The sequence below is a fragment of the Thunnus thynnus genome, chromosome 23, assembly GCF_963924715.1.
Source record: "Thunnus thynnus chromosome 23, fThuThy2.1, whole genome shotgun sequence".
Lineage (NCBI taxonomy): Eukaryota > Metazoa > Chordata > Actinopteri > Scombriformes > Scombridae > Thunnus > Thunnus thynnus.
In genome coordinates, this window is record NC_089539.1 from 17,728,683 (window position 1) to 17,744,478 (window position 15,796).

Consider the following 15,796-nt stretch of genomic DNA (forward strand, 5'->3'; position numbering starts at 1 on the left):
GAGGACCGTACATGACCTTGACAGAGTTAATTTATTGATGTTACATCGACTGTATGTTATTCTTCTGTCATGAATTAAAGGAGTGGGTGATATCATTCCAGAGGATGCACTGTATGTATATGAGGTTTCCAGATTAAATTATGTATGTGTGGTTGTTGTTTTGTTTTTTTTGTTCTGTCTTTTTTTTTTTTTTTTTTTTTTGATTGTGTCTCCAACTGAAAATGATATATTGTGGAAATGTACAACATAATAAAATATAAATCATTAGTATCACTTCTTTGTCCTTTTTTTTTTTTTTCCGACTTGTACGGTGTCCCCGTTGCTGAGAGGTGGACAGTTTTTTGCTTTTATTTCGTAACACTGGCCATTCATCCTTCATTCATTAGTTTATCACATGGTGTTTGTCAGACAAAAATGCCCCAATTGTCCAGCTGCTCTGAGGATTTCGCTGACATGCTACTCTGATAGTGGAGTTTCTTGTGCAGAACAAGCTGTGCCTTTTGGGAGACGGCTGAGCGGAGACGCAGGACAACAGACGCTCCTTCTTACTTGTAAGTATTCATACATTTTAAAGTTGCTAGATTTACCTTTAAGATTTTTCATTCTTTGAGAAAGTTTCCATTTAAGACGTGTGGATTGCGTGTTATTTTCCTTCGCTTTCCCTTCGCTTAATCTTGATTTAAAAGGCAAAGCAGTCACGGTCAGACTACTGAATGGACTCTGTCAGCACCGTAATGCAAGCTAAACAGCATGTTATCATGTTTGTGACCTTAAAACAAGTTTGTCAAATGTATTTACCTACTACACCGCAAAAACTTAGCCGACCTCTCTGAGGCAGGAAGACTTAAATGTCATGAATTCATGTCTCACGCACAGTATTTCTTTCCTTTACAGCGCAGCTCACAGTGGAAGGTGTGTGATCATGTTCTAGGAGGAATACAGCGCCCTCCTGTGGCACATGAGGACATGGTGATCTTAATCTGCCAGGCTGTGGTCACATATGTGCCCCTTCTGTGGTTTGTGAGGGTGACTGAAGGGATGCCTGACCCCACTCAGAGGGACATGCTGATGCGTGAGGAGGCGTCCAGACAGACAGGCGGCCGAGTGATTCTGACAGCCGCTGAGCAGAAGCTTGACGCTTACCTCCATCGGTTAAAGGAGCAAGAGATGTCTGCTGCCCAGTTCCCTCCTGCTATCCACTTCTTCAAAGCGAAGCCTCTCATCCAAAAGAGCTCAATCTTCAAACTGCTGCAGAAGATGCCTAAAGGTGATGTCACAGCCATGGATAGATTACCTGCCGGCCAGGCTCAACCAAATCTGATCCAACATTTTTTTTTACCTTCATTACAGCTGCACAGTGTACACAGCGTGATTTTAATTGTAAATCAGTTTAAATCAGTTTAAGGGTGGAGTAGCTCTGCTTTAAGAAAACAGAACCTGCATTTCAGGCTCTCTTTTTTATTGTTTGCTGTGGTATTTAGTATAATATATGCAGAGTTGAGTCAGTCTGGATCTGCTGTGGCAGGAAGATTTGGAAAGAGTTAGTCTCTCTTCATCTTCAGGGTGAACTAACTGCCGAAGTTCAGGTCCAGTTTTAAAACTGGGTTCATCTGCAAGAGACACAAAGTGACTACAGTGAGACGCAAAATGAATAAAAAGTGAGACAAAATCACTACAAAGAGACAAAACGACTGCAATGAGACACAGAAATTGAATCCAACAAGATACAAAATGACTACATAGAAACACAAAATGAATACAATGAGATACAAAATGAATAAAAAGTGAGACAAAATTATTATAAAGAGCCACAGAAACACTACAAAGACACAAGATGGCCGTATAGACACAAATTGACTTCAACAAGATAAAGAATGATTACAAAGAGACACAAATCGTCTGTAGTACCACAACAAAGAGACACAAAATGACATAAATCAACTGTAAAGACACAAAACAACTACAAAGACACTAAAATGACCACAAAGAGACACAGAATGCTGGTATGTAGGAGGATTGAGGGACTTTTGTCTGTGCCAGGCTGCCGTTGTCATATAATCCATCCATGGTTACAGCACCCAACAAGAACCAAGATCTTCATTTTTATAACACTGTCTTGGTTCAGTTAATCAATCTTGAGATTGAAGTTATTTTTTTCTGGTGTTTCGGTGACAGGCGGAGCTCTGCACATCCACAGCTCATCTCTGGTCAGTGTTGAATGGCTGGTGAAAAACGTCACCTACAGGCCACACTGCTACATCTGCTTCACGTGGGACAATTCGGTCCGCTTCCTGTTCTCCGACCGCCAGCCCTTCCCGCGTTGGGACTGCTTCTACTGGCAGCTGCTTGAGACTTTAAGAGCCAAAATTGGAGACCCTACAGGCTTTGATAACAGGTAGGAAATCACCTTCCCCTACACATTTTGAGTCAAGATGTAATGGGAGGACTGGACATAATCCAGGATAATTGTTTTGGGGTTTTTTTTCAGTTTAATGCAGCACCTCACACTGTTCACTGAGGATCCAGATGGTCAGTACCCAAACCAAGACGTTGTGTGGGAGAAGTTTGAGGAAGCCTTCATCACAGCTGCTGGGTTAGTCACCCATGCTCCTGTGCTGAAGGACTACTTCTATAAAGGCCTGGAGGAACTTCACCATGACAACATCATCTACCTGGAGCTCAGGAGCGGTCTCTCGAGGGTTTGTGTTCACTTGCTTGTTCACATCCCAAACTTCAGCCTCTTTGAAAGAGCCGCAGTAGAAGTACAGAACCAGTAGCATTTATGGAAAGACAAAATATATCAAGTATGTTGTATTTTTATTTCTATCCGCACCTTTGCTGTGTTTCAGACATACGAGCTCGATGGAACCATTCATGATAAGGTCTGGACTCTGAAAACATTTCAAGAAGTTACAAAGAAGTTTGTAGCAGATCATCCGGACTTTCTCGGGGCTCGTGTCATAATATCTGTCCCCAGGTACTCTATCTATCAGTAAGATCACAGAAAAAAAAGGTCTTTCAAATGCTACCCTTGTGTAGAAAACGTGGCTACTGTAGTTTCTCCTACAGGCTTGGAAGGGGAAGAGGAGGTGTATTCAGTTGGTTGCAATCCGCAACCTCACCACTAGATGCCACTGAATCCTACACACTGCACCTTTAATTTCACAGATGTATCAGAAAAAAATCCATTTTCAGTGATGGCCAGAATTTGTACAATGAGCCATGATTTTATAGATCTGAAACTGTGTCCCAGTTTGAAAAAAATAATTCTGTTACTTTAATTCAATATATTATCTCATAATTATTTAGTTTCCTATTTTCTGGAAACGGAAACAGATATAAAGTTATTAGAGTTATTAAAGGGGCACTGCACCAGTTTAGTTCTACTTAACACGTGAAATCAGTTGTGGTGCTCTGGACAAGCTTTTGAAGCTTGACTCATACAAGGGACTTAAAGTTAGGATATCTCAGCCTCTGTTGCTTTAATTTTGACATTTCTTTCTTTAATCTGTTTCTCACAAGTTTATGGAAGTAGTTGTAGTAGTTTTATCACTAGCGAACTAGTACGTAGTTGTTCATTTTATGCAAATACTTTTTTTAATTAAGGTGCATTTTTGTCAGTGTTGGTGAAGGTCTACTTGTGAGCTACTTCTGTTTTCCAGCACATTTTTTTGTCTGTTGCACCAGCTCTTGTGATTTTTGAGTCAGTTAGTGATTTTGTCACTTTACATTTAAGAAATGCAAAAACAGCTATATAAATATGAAACCCCCGAGTAGGTATTATGTACTCTGAGAATTCTGATGAACCTTTATCTTGAATAATCATTCCTGCATTTAACCTGCTTTCTTCAGGGCTCTGAGTGTATCTGAGGTCAAAGCAGCCGTGAAAGAGGCCATTCAGCTACAAAAAGATTTCCCCGATGTTGTTGCAGGATTTGACATGGTAAGAAATGAACTGTCTGGTTAAACCTCTTATGCCACAATGAAAATCAACTCTTGTTAAGTGGAAATCAAGCCTGTTTGGTGTGTGAGTTTAACTAGGTTATCCTTGAGCAAACATTATGGTTTGAAGGTTGGCAGGGAGGACAGCGGGAGAACTCTTTGGTACTTTAGAGAGGCACTTTCTCTGCCAGCTGAACTGGGTGTCACACTGCCGTACTTCTTTCACGCAGGAGAGACAGGTGGGCGGATCAAAAATGTAAAATATTTTATTATTAATTACACATCTGAGCACCTGCAGAAAGTTTTTAAAATCATTTTACCGCTGAAAACAATGATAGAAAATTAAACGCACTCTCTTCTGACTCTTTCACTTTGATTGCGCTGTTTGTGTGTGTTTGTAGATGATGAAGGCACTGACATAGATCAAAACATTCTTGATGCCCTTTTGTTCAACACCACACGCATTGGGCACGGATATGCTTTGGCACACCACCCACTTGCTAAAGAGCTTTCCAGAAAAAGAAACGTGGCCGTGGAGCTATGCCCCATCTCAAACCAGGTCAGATGACCTATTGTCAGAGAAGAAAATGTGTACCAGTCTTCTTATATACAGTATAAAGCACCTGGGTGTGTTTGACCTCTGACCTGCAGGTACTGAAGCTGGTATCGGACCTTAGGAACCATCCTGCAACTGTGCTGATGTCTGAGGGTCACCCGATGGTGATCAGCTCTGATGACCCGTCTCTGTTCGGTACCACAGGCCTCTCCTATGACTTCTATCAAGCCTTTGTGGGCATCGGAGGGTTGAAAGCAAACCTTGGCACTCTGAAAGAGCTGGCTGTCAACTCTATCAGGTCAGAATCAATATATTTTATTTCTCTCATGTGTGTTTTGATGTCACTTCACTCTTAAGAGCTAATATGAGCTTGTCTGTGGATGAAAGGACCGTACTGTTGTTGTTTTTTTTCTTTTTTTTTAGGTTTTAGCCCGTTAACTGCAAACGCATGATGGGTTTAAAGATTAAATCTGGTGATATTTTTTTTTTCTTGTCAGCAAATCACATGACAAGACCAAAACCAACAATGAACTGAACCCTCTAACAAGTGTTCTCTGTGTCTCTGACGCCTGATTTATCTCACTTTGCTGTGCCAAAGACCTTCATTGTTGTCCAAAACTATTAAAAAATATGTACTGTATATGATTATATTTACTGTATTTTCTTACATACAAATGCCTGCTCTGTCAATACTCACTAGAACACTAAATGTGTATTAATACGTGGCTGAAAATAGTCCCCAACAGATACAGTACTAAAAACTATGGTGCCAAGCTGTTTTAGCCCTTTTTAAAAAATGAAAGTATATATTCATACCTGTTTTTAAAGGTTTATATCTTCAGTTGTGCCACAGGCAGGCTGGAGAAGACAGAAAGTATTAAGACATGGACTAATCTATTGTTGGTTTTGGTCTTTTTGTGGAATTTGTTGACAAAAACAAAATTTATTTAAAGCTTTCTTATAAATGAAGACATTTTTTATATTGTTACAACTGTGTTTTACAAAATTGTCTTTCATCATCACCAGCCTACACTTGCAGGTGCCTGCAGTTATAGTTTTTCATAAATACATTCATAAAACACTTATATCTTCTGTTAACTACATTATAGTATTATGAACCATTTATTAAGTGTTTATATTCTGTTCATAAATGCTAAATAAAGTGTTACCAAGTGTCCTGAAGCAAGTGTAATATGAATGTATAATTGTAGTAAACAGTGAGGTGTCATCTCCTCCTGATGGTGGGTTCAGTAACCCTCTGACATCTAAAAGCTTGCTCCTGGGGCGTGTTTCACTAGATTTGTATCAAGCAAATTAACAATTGTTTGAAGAGCTTACTCTAATTGTTAGTTCCTTCTGCCTGCAGGTACAGCTCCCTGCCAGCTCATCTGAAGGACATGGGCCACGCCATGTGGAAAAACAAATGGGACGCCTTCATTTTGGATAATTCATGACAGCTAAAAGCACAAAGGATCCTGTTTGACTTGAACAATGTTTATAGTAGCGCTAAACTAAAGCAGACACCTGGAGGCCATCAGTAGCCTTTATGAAAATTATTCAAATTCAATCCAAGTGTCTGTAAATATTGGCTGAAATGAAGCTATCATAACCTGAGGTCCTTTGAAGATACACTGGAGGGATTTATGAACTGAAGGCTGCTGCACCAAGTTTGTATTTGTTTTTCTGTTTGTGAAGCTTGACAAAAAGTAATCAGTGAATTAAACAACAACCACCAAATTGATTCTAAATTGTAACAGGTAGCCAATGAAGTCATGAAACCAGTGAAGGCATGATAAACCTCTCAGGAATTTCTGAACTGAATGTTTCTTCCCTGAAACACCCACAGAAGAGCTGTCTCCTGATGAGAACGACAATTCACAGGAGAGTTTATTTTAGTACCACAGGATTCATCAAAGTTGTTCACAACCAATCTTTTGTTGTCATAAAAAAGAACATAAAAACTGTAAAACACATGTTTACATCGACATGGCTGCATTAAAAAATAAACACATTAGTTCATATTTTATGTCACAAAGTTACATTTGTCAAAAATGTAATGCAAAACCAGGCATTACATAAAAATGTCTCTTTTTCTCAGTGATCCGGTTCACAATTTTACTCATGCACCGTCTGTAAACTGTAAACCCCAAACACAAGCAGCCATTTTAAATTTTTCTCTTTTTTTGTGCAATAAAGTCTCATTTATGATCTCGTCTTCTGGGTCCTGCTCACTCGTCTTTTATTGGCTTTTGTTAAGATTCTGTATCTTCCAGCTCTGACCACTGCAATTCTGAATAACTAATTTGTAAATGCCATCTTCACCCATCGCAACTTCCAGACATCTCTTTGTTTCTCTGTTCTGGATAGATGATCCCTAGGAATGAAAAAAAACAAACATTTTATTGTCAATCCATTAAAAAAATGAAAGATAGCTGCTCCTTTTTGGTGTAGAAGACATTTACCTGTTTAAAATCCCACAGCGTGTGGAACTTCTTCTGCTGGGCCATTTTGCAGTCGTACAGACCCGGGTCGACTCCTGTACCGGGGTCCACCAGACATCGGTTGTTGTTGTACTTGTGAGATTTGATTCCACCGATGTAGATTTGTCCATTGGTGCCATAAAAACAGTGCTACACCACAGAACAGCTATTATCCACAGGCAAAATCAGACAGCAATGCAATGCAAAAGCAATGCAGTGAACATACCTGGGCCGAGTAGTAGTGACATACATATATAATGGGTGTGTTTCCCGGCATTGGGCCTTGGTCAATACAGAGATCTGGCTTCAGATCATTTATGAGCTGCCAACAGAAGAAGAAATTACAAGTAATCCTTTGTAGCATCCATTAGACAAAGTGGCTTTACATCAAATAAAACATAATAATCTAGAGATATATCTCCTGAGGCTCCATCCCAGGAAAGGCGAGCAATATTTAATATTTTTTGTTCTCAACAAGACCAAAACCAACAATTGTGGCGTGACTCTCAGCCCATTTGTTCCTACTGAAAATGTAAATCTTTAAAGTCACATCTTTTTATGTTCATTTTAAAAATAGCTCTGTAAAAAACACAAGGGGGCGCTGTAGTTCTTAGTAGATGTTCCTTAAACTCAAAATAAATTACAGTGCCCATGTTTATTGTAATGAGGGAACGTGTCACCCATTGTGGCTCAATTATGTGTTTTAATAGCTTTCGGACAACAATAGAGCTCTATTGCACAATAATATATAAGCTATATCATCAGGATACACGGAAAACACTTGTTGGTAGGATCATTTCATTGTTTGTTTTGGTCTTTCATTTGATTTGTTGACAAGAAAAATGTAGAATTTCACCACACTCATCCTTTAATGTTGGACAGTTAAAGGACAGGTTCACAGTTTTTCAAGTCTGTCTTAAAACAACAGTCAGGAGCCCAAATTGACATTGAAACAGGTTTTTTTTTTGCTATAATCATTCCTCCTGTTCATACAGGACATTAGAAAATCCCATCGTAAAGCACTCACAGTGTAAGTGATGCAGACCAAAAACAGTCCTCCTTCTGTGCAAAAATGTATTTAAAAGTTTATCTGACGCTAATATGAAGCTTCAGCTGTCCATATTAATGAAATCAAGTAGATATCTTTCAACATTACAGTCTTTTTAGTGCCAAAGTTCCTCTTTTTGTTACTATACTTCCACCACAGCTCATCAGGAAAACACTGTCCGAGGAAACACAAAGAGGGAATTTGATGCTAAAAAGACTGTAAATGTGGCAGATATCCCCTTTACATAACTAACTCAGACTGCTGAAGCCTCATATAAGCTTCAGATAAATTTTTAAATGCAATTTTGCACAAAATGACTGTGTGGACACACTGTGGATTTTGGCCCCCATCACTTACATTGAAAGCACATTTGAAGAAGATCTTTTAATGGCCAGTATGAACAGGAGGAATGATTGCAGTGAGGAAGACCTTGTAAGTAAACCTACCCCTAATGAATACAGATTTAAAAAGATCTATTTGATTGTGGTGAAGGTGTGAAGTGTCTTACAGTAAATATTGTTTCTACTCACTGCTCCATAAGCAAGCACATCATTCAGAGAGACCAGCTCGGGGTAAACATTATCCAGATACCACTTGAAGGGCTTGCACTTCAGCCTCTCTCTTAATTTCTTTCTCTCTGACACATCCCCAATGTCTATCCCATGATTCTGTGGGGGGAAAAAACAGGAATAATAAGGCCACAAAAGAGTTTTTGATAGGTAAAAGGAGCTACAATTTTGTATACCTGGTGATTATGTGTGATTAATGAGTTATTTGACTTCCTAACCTCTAGGGGAATGTTCCAGGCAATCTTGACATTGTATTTATATTCATCCATCCACACCTCTGCCACCCTCAGTGCATTACGCTTCATCATCACTCTCAGGTCTGGCAGGTAAGGCTTACGGGCTCGTTCAATGTGGGCAATTTTAGAGCAAGGTATAATTTCTATGCTTCCTCCACATAGCCAAACCTGCCAAAAGTAGAAGAGGTCAAATACTGTTAAAAGAGTTTCTGACACACACATGTTGTATGCTTATTTTTAGCAAAACTCAACATTGCACAAGGTCACATACCGTATACAGAAAACAATATTTTAGCAGGTGTTGCAGAGTAACATAAAACTTCACACTAATGCTAAACTTGTGCAGTCAAACATTTCGTTCTTTGTCCAGGATGTTTATTTTGTCACACTTTGGCTGCAAAGTTAATTGTATGTTTTGGAGTGTTGCAGAGGAAGTAATGCGGAGAGAGCAAACAGTTAACTGAAAATGACAAAGATCTACAGTACACTCAAACACAGGTCATCACCTCCGGATCATCTTACCCGGATGCCGAGCTCCACATTTTCCCCACCATATATTTTCATTCCACCATCAAGGCTTCCGATCTCTCCAAAGAACTTACGATCAGCCACAAGTATCCCCATGACGGAGGGGCTCCTGATGACACCATGTGACAAATAAAGTATTTGCAATAAATCAAAAATCCACCTGCACTTCATAAACTGTCAATGCATGTTAAATATGAGACTGGTTTAAGGATCAGTTCACCCAAAATATACACAGACGTACAGAAAAGACATTGTTTTTAAAACGTAACTCTAATGCTTTAATTCTGGTCGAGAAACTTTGAATATTTTATTTATTCTTTCATTTCTTTTGGCTTAAAAGCAGCCTAATCATACTCACATGTAATCACCAAGTTTCAAACATTTCCCCAAATCCCAGAGAAAATAGTGAGGACATGACCTTAGTGTTCTCAATGGTAGCTTTAGTCATTTCTACTGTAGCCCTAATACAGTGGAGGTGGCTGGAATCAAGGCTTTTAGAGATGCAGGATCCCTGCTGTTTGTGTTTGCATGTGTGTTAACTAAAGGTTTGACCTGTTTGCATTCAGTCCTTAAATGCACCCTACATGAAACTGCTCACATGGAAACTTAAAGGGGACGTATCGTACATGTTTCCAGGTCTATATTTTTATTCCGGGGCTCTACTGGAATATCTTTGCATGATTTACAGTTAAAAAGGCTCATTATTTATCTCATACTGGCCCTTTATGTAGCCCCTTAGTTCAGCCTCTGTCTGAAACAGGCCGTTTTAGCTCCTGTCTCTTTAAGGCCCCCTTCCAATGAGCCCTCTCTGCTCTGATTGGCCAGCTTCCAGAAGCATCCACTGGCTCCGGAAACAAACGTAGTAGTAGGATTTCACTTCTTTTTCTCGTTCTTTACTCAAAATGTCAACTTCTCAAATACATCTGTACATGTTTGAGCCCGGATCCGATCCGAAATATGCGAGCTGACAACGTTAACAAAGGCTATGAAACAGTTTGTGGGCATGTGCAAACGATCTGACTGTTCGATGGGGAAGTAGAGGTAACATTGCAAAAGGAGCATTCAGAGTAAACTGAAGCCCTGGCTTTTGACTAAAAAGTGGCATTTTTACATATGTTCACTTCAAGTTTTGGAAAGTTTAACATATATAAATGACAGAAAATCACAAAAAGCATGTTATGTCCCCTTTTAAAAGGTCAGAAGTGGTATTGCAGTTAAAAAAAATTGCTTTATGTGAATGATTTTTTCAGTTTTGACAACATTGAAGCAATTTGTACAGTGTCCATATCTAAAGGTGACTCCCTCCTCTGCCAGAAATCAGGTCACTTTTGCAGTACATGCTGGTAAATGTACCAGTACGACTTTAAGAGTAAGAGACTGTTTAAACCAGTGGTCACCAACCATGCTCCTGGAGAGCTACTACCCTACATGTTTTAGGTATCTCCCCACTCTTACATGCCTAATCCTAATTATTAACTTGTTATCAAGCAACTGAAGCTTGTCAACGGCTTGATAGCGGGTTAATAATTAAAATCAGGTGTGTTAGAGTGGGGCGATGCCTAAAACATGCAGGCCAGTATCTCTCGAGGAGAAGGGTTGGAGAGCTACTACCCTACATGTTTTAGGTATCTCCCCACTCTTACACACTTGATCCTAATTATTAACTTGTTATCAAGCAACTAAAGCTTGTCAAGGGCTTGATAATGAGTTAATAATTAGAATCACGTATGTTAGAGTGGGGAGATGCCTAAAATATGCAGGCCAGTATCTCTCGAGGAGAGGGGTTGGTGACCACTGGTTTAAACGAAAAGGAAGGATTGTCTAAATTCACTAAATTCATATGAAATATTGCAAAGCCTGCAAGCTATTTCAAACAGCTCAACTGAAGCATGCCACTATGCAAACATGGCATACTCCTCTCACTCCAGTATACTGTGTACCTAATGCACTCTCTTAATCATTATGTCACTGCCGTTGCCGTTATTCAAACAGCATTTCTAAAGCCTTGTAGGGAGGTCAGAGGCTGAACCTCAAACATTAATGCTGTACATACAGTATTCTATAGTCACATAAAATCTAATCCACATCAACTGACTAAACAGAAACTTTATCGCTGGTGTGCAATATCACTTTAAACCACAAACTGTGAGCAAACAACACACAAAGGCTTTACATTTAGTTCATGCTTACAGTGCTATATTATGCAAATGTTCACATATCCATGTGTTGTTTAGATCCTGCATATCTATTCAAAACATGTCCTGTTAGAGGAGAAAATACTATAAACTACCTCTTCTATTATAAAAGGGAAACATGTTGCACTTGTAAACTTAATGCCACAGTATATCTGAAGCACTTCCTCCTGCTTTCTTTAGAACAAAAAATTCAGTATTCAGTATAACAGTTTTCACTCTTTTTTATCTTCTTTAGAATATTGTTTGTAATGAAAACTGAGAGGGGGTTATTCCATATAAACTAGAATATTATTTATGGAAAAAAACACATTGCTGTCCCTGTTTCGAGTCTTTATGTTAAGTTAAGCCAACCGTCTCCTAGCTCAAGCTTCATATTGAGCAGACAGGTGAGAGTGGTATCATTCCTCTAATCTAACTCAAAGCAAGAACGTGAATAAGCATGTTTCCCAAAATGTCAAACCAGTCCTACAAGTGTCAAATGTTTTTTTTGTGTGAACTTTTTAAACTGGAACTCACTTGCCAGGCTGTGACTCATCCTTTAGAGCGTACCACTCAGGTCTGAACTTCTCGTACATGCACCACAGAGCCCAGTCAAAGGCATGAGCTGCAGTTTTGTAGGGAGTCAGTATCAAGTCATCATAGTTGACTCTGTCAAACACTGGCGACAATATCACAGTGCGGTCCTCTTTGATGCGAGCTAGTAATGGCTCTGCCCTGTACACAAACAGTGATAGTTTAATGTGATGACAAAAGTATCAACACCGTAGCACAGAAAGAAAAACTCACTCAGCACTTAAACCAACCATTGCACATGGACTTCAATGTGAGCATCCAGGATGGCCACCACGTCACTGACAGCGTTCTTCCATCCTGACAGTCTGGCTTGAGTGAGGCCGAGCTGTTCAGAGTGCCGGACTTTTTTCACCAGGCCTGGACGCTCCTCATGGATGAAGTTGATGTATTCATCCAGTTTCCCCATTAAATCCTCTGCAGAAAGGCATATGGTGAAGATTTGATGTAATGAACACTTTTAGTCATCTACCAACTACCAACCCCCCCCCCTCCCCTCTCCCCCCACCTCCGAGTCGTCTTTGGAAACTGTTTAGAAAGGAGCAGGCACAAAAATACTTGGCAAGTCATTGGTTGAACCATCTGTCTATCACCGTCTTACGCAAGAATCCTGACAGGATGCTGATTGGTCCGAACCAACAAGCGCATAACTTGAAGGTTTGGTGCTAGATTGGATGGGCCAGAGGGACGATTTGCCGAACTTGTGAGATTTGTATGCTAACCTTAACCCAATCCTAACCTAACCCTAACCCTAACTACATAACTACATATAACTAGGAGAAGGGAGGAAATGTGTTTTTTGTCATTTTTACCAACCTTTTACAAGTCAACTTTGTCTCTCTTGATACCATATCCTGATAATAAAATACTTGAGAGGAAAACTACCAATAACAGAACAGCTGCAGAGCATGCCGACCTACCGTTGCTACTGTGATCGTCCACCAGTATGATTTCTTTCAGCAGATGAGCTGGTGTCTTGTCGATGATGCTGCGGATAGCCCTTTTGATGACGGAAAGAGCCTCATCCAGGTAGATTAACACAACACCGATGGTAGGAAGATCCTCTGGGTACTTTTTCGCAGCACACCTTTTCAGGAGACAAAAAATTTGTACCTGACGACTTGAATGATCTGAACTTTTCTTGTTAAAGCTGTAGACTTGTGCTTGTTTTTAATCATTAGAATCAAGAAGCAAATGAAATGTCAGAAGGAAACTTGGGGTTTAGTTGATAATTTCCTTTGAACATACTCAACTTTGATGCATTTTCCTGTGTTTATTCATGAAAGCTATATCTTAGTCACTGAAAATTGATTATTCAAGAAATTCAACCAAAGTTTATAGATTAAAAGGCTTAAGTTATATCAAGGACTGTCTGTATGTTATGTACAAACCTCTCATTCATTCAGACTAAAAGTGATTTTACTGTAATTTTTCTGTCATACATCAGCCCACACAAGAGAGTTTCATAACAATCCAGCCAAATTAATTGTTTTATGGAAAAAGATGTTTCTAAAGTCGAATTAATGTTACTAAAAACTGTATTTATCAAGAGAAAATTACACATGTAGATGGATATATTTTGAATGTGGGTGTAAAACCATTATGGACAGTTGAAGTAATAACATACAAAGATCGTTGCAACCACACCTGAAAGTACAGTACATGAGGTGTGGTTTATTAGCAGGGATGATCATATGAGTGGGAGGTTATGGTCACCTGGCAGGCCTGGTGTCAGGGATCTCTCTGTTGAGGGGGAGTCTATCACTGAGGAAAGCATTGTAGCCGTATTTCTGAAATAAGTTCTCAGCCTCCCTCTGCTCCTCCTCTGACAGCTCCTCACCCCACCTCTGGAACAGCCATGAGTTCGGGTATAGTTTCCTCACCACTTTCCTTTCCTTCTTCACCTCTGCATTCTTCTGTGGCACCGGTTCCTTCTTTTCAAGCTTATTCATCATATTGACTGTGGACAAACTGAGAAGCTGAGTATTTGTTCCTGAGTGTATCCTGAGTGACACGCAGATGTCATTCAGTAGCACTCCACAGGTGCCCCTCCATGAAATGTAAATATGCACTGTCAGTCAGTGTTTGTGCTTATAATCAAAATGATGCAATCAGGAGCACATGCTACTGGAGCAGGTGTGTAAGAACCCTCTGTTGGCCTGTGCTCAACATGCGTGTGTTGTCAGGCTTAAATCAACCCAAATTTTGGTTAAGAAATGATTTTGTGAATGTTAAAACTGTGATGAATTTCAAAATTCAAAAAGTTTATTATCATGTGCACAGCAAACACGGACTGTTACACCATATAATGAAATTCTTACTTTGCTAGTCCACCCTTCACGAAAAAAAAGAGTTAAATTAAATTAAATTTTAAAAATTAAAATCACTGAAGTCATCACTCATCAATCAAGTATATAAGTTACATATAAGTTGAAGTATTGCACAGCATAGTATTGTGCAAAAAAAGCAGTGATCCTGACTTGACCGAGCGACAGGTCATAAAATATATTACATAATTGCAAATATTGCAAATAGCAGTGTAAGAAATTGTCATAAAGTGCACTGTGCATTGTTGGTTGGTCCGGTCCAGGCGTCATCGGAGAATTACGAATTATCCGATGATACCCGGACCTCTTTGAATCGTTTGATGACGAACATTAAAGCAAATGTGTTAATGTTTTGTTTTTTTCTTTTTCTTTTAACATGTTCAAAATAAAATTTGAAATCAAAAACTTGAATTTCCTACTTTGACAAAGAGACAGAATCAGCTATTGGACTTTAACTTTTACTCACGCAGCCTGTTGATGTCTGCTTCCATCTTGTTCATCCTCATGAGCATTCCCTGGCCCCTGATGGAGTCATTGTGGTGGGCCCTCTGGAGTCTTTCTGAATGGGTGTGGACCTCCCTCTTAATAGAGATGAGGTATAACACAGCTGTAGCCACAGAGAGGGCGAGAAGTAATCCTTTGATCCATTTAGATCTCATTCTGGTGGTCCTGTGCATGTCATGCGTTTTGTTTTGACTTGGATGGGAAGAAAAGGAAGGAGAAAGTATACCACTACCTTTTATTTAAGTGCTGTCGTGCTCTCTCCCCTCCTCCTCTGCACACACGCCGACCTGTGCACACAAATACAGTCATGCACAATGAGAGACGCAAAGTGGCTGTGTTATCTGATATGCTGTAAGTTTACATTGAATAAATTAGTGGTGGCTGAAAGGTTTGAAGAGCATGAATGGAGTCGCAAGAGATTTTCTCAAATAGGAGATTTCATTTTGATTTTCCAAAATATATATCGGCCCACATCCTGTATACTTCACACAGGGGTTAAAGTTCACCATGAGAGATTTCAGGCATAGAGCAGTTTTAAATTGATATAATACTTAATTCAATACATTGTAAATATTTACTCCTGGACAACTTTTAAGGCTCATTAATCTTTTCTTGCTTAAATCCCTCCTCCATATATCAAATGTCACAGAAACACACAATCTTAACAGCACCTACAACAAAACCACAATGGTAATATTTGCATATATTTTCATTTGTCTCTCTTATCTTCCTCTTCTCTCTCTCCTTTTTTTGAAATAATTGTTATTTTATAATCTAATTGGAGCTAGAACACAAATTTCACTGCCTTTAATGTTGTCATCTGCTGTGTTGATGTGCAATA

At 39.3% G+C, this 15,796-nt stretch overlaps 2 protein-coding genes across 3 annotated transcripts; one reads left to right on the plus strand and one right to left on the minus strand.

The window, feature by feature from the left end:
- The first annotated feature begins 364 nt into the window (after nt 1–364).
- ada2b (adenosine deaminase 2b) lies at nt 365–6,713 on the plus strand. 2 transcript variants are annotated; one of them, XM_067581463.1, is made up of 10 exons: nt 365–551; nt 895–1,267; nt 2,176–2,395; nt 2,489–2,699; nt 2,850–2,977; nt 3,853–3,943; nt 4,073–4,181; nt 4,344–4,501; nt 4,594–4,796; nt 5,865–6,713. In XM_067581463.1, exons 2-10 carry the CDS (start codon nt 967–969, stop codon nt 5,950–5,952), a joined length of 1,509 nt encoding a protein of 502 aa, XP_067437564.1. In that variant the 5' UTR covers nt 365–551; nt 895–966; the 3' UTR covers nt 5,953–6,713. The 2 variants fall into 2 exon arrangements, with proteins under 2 accessions (XP_067437564.1, XP_067437565.1); XM_067581464.1 differs by having other exon boundaries at nt 900–1,267.
- LOC137175653 (probable polypeptide N-acetylgalactosaminyltransferase 8) lies at nt 6,695–15,225 on the minus strand. The gene is made up of 11 exons (XM_067581462.1): nt 14,918–15,225; nt 13,841–14,084; nt 13,045–13,211; nt 12,358–12,541; nt 12,071–12,268; nt 9,354–9,468; nt 8,814–8,999; nt 8,557–8,694; nt 7,205–7,300; nt 6,961–7,128; nt 6,695–6,872 (listed from the first exon to the last, which is right to left on the minus strand). Exons 1-11 carry the CDS (start codon nt 15,126–15,128, stop codon nt 6,738–6,740), a joined length of 1,842 nt encoding a protein of 613 aa, XP_067437563.1. The 5' UTR covers nt 15,129–15,225; the 3' UTR covers nt 6,695–6,737.
- Nucleotides 15,226–15,796: the final 571 nt, after the last annotated feature.

What these genes read in the sequence shown, in the direction of transcription:
- ada2b (XM_067581463.1), top strand. Translation starts at nt 967, where the DNA reads ATGGTGATCTTAATCTGCCAGGCTGTGGTCACATATGTGCCCCTTCTG. An exon ending in GTCATAATATCTGTCCCCAG is followed by an intron (nt 2,978 to 3,852) that starts GTACTCTATCTA and finishes TGCTTTCTTCAG; the next exon opens with GGCTCTGAGTGTATCTGAGG. An exon ending in TATGCCCCATCTCAAACCAG is followed by an intron (nt 4,502 to 4,593) that starts GTCAGATGACCT and finishes TCTGACCTGCAG; the next exon opens with GTACTGAAGCTGGTATCGGA.
- LOC137175653 (XM_067581462.1), bottom strand. Translation starts at nt 15,128, where the DNA reads ATGCACAGGACCACCAGAATGAGATCTAAATGGATCAAAGGATTACTT. An exon ending in GGACGATCACAGTAGCAACG is followed by an intron (nt 12,542 to 13,044) that starts GTAGGTCGGCAT and finishes GCCTTTCTGCAG; the next exon opens with AGGATTTAATGGGGAAACTG. An exon ending in ATTGAAGTCCATGTGCAATG is followed by an intron (nt 12,269 to 12,357) that starts GTTGGTTTAAGT and finishes GTTTGTGTACAG; the next exon opens with GGCAGAGCCATTACTAGCTC.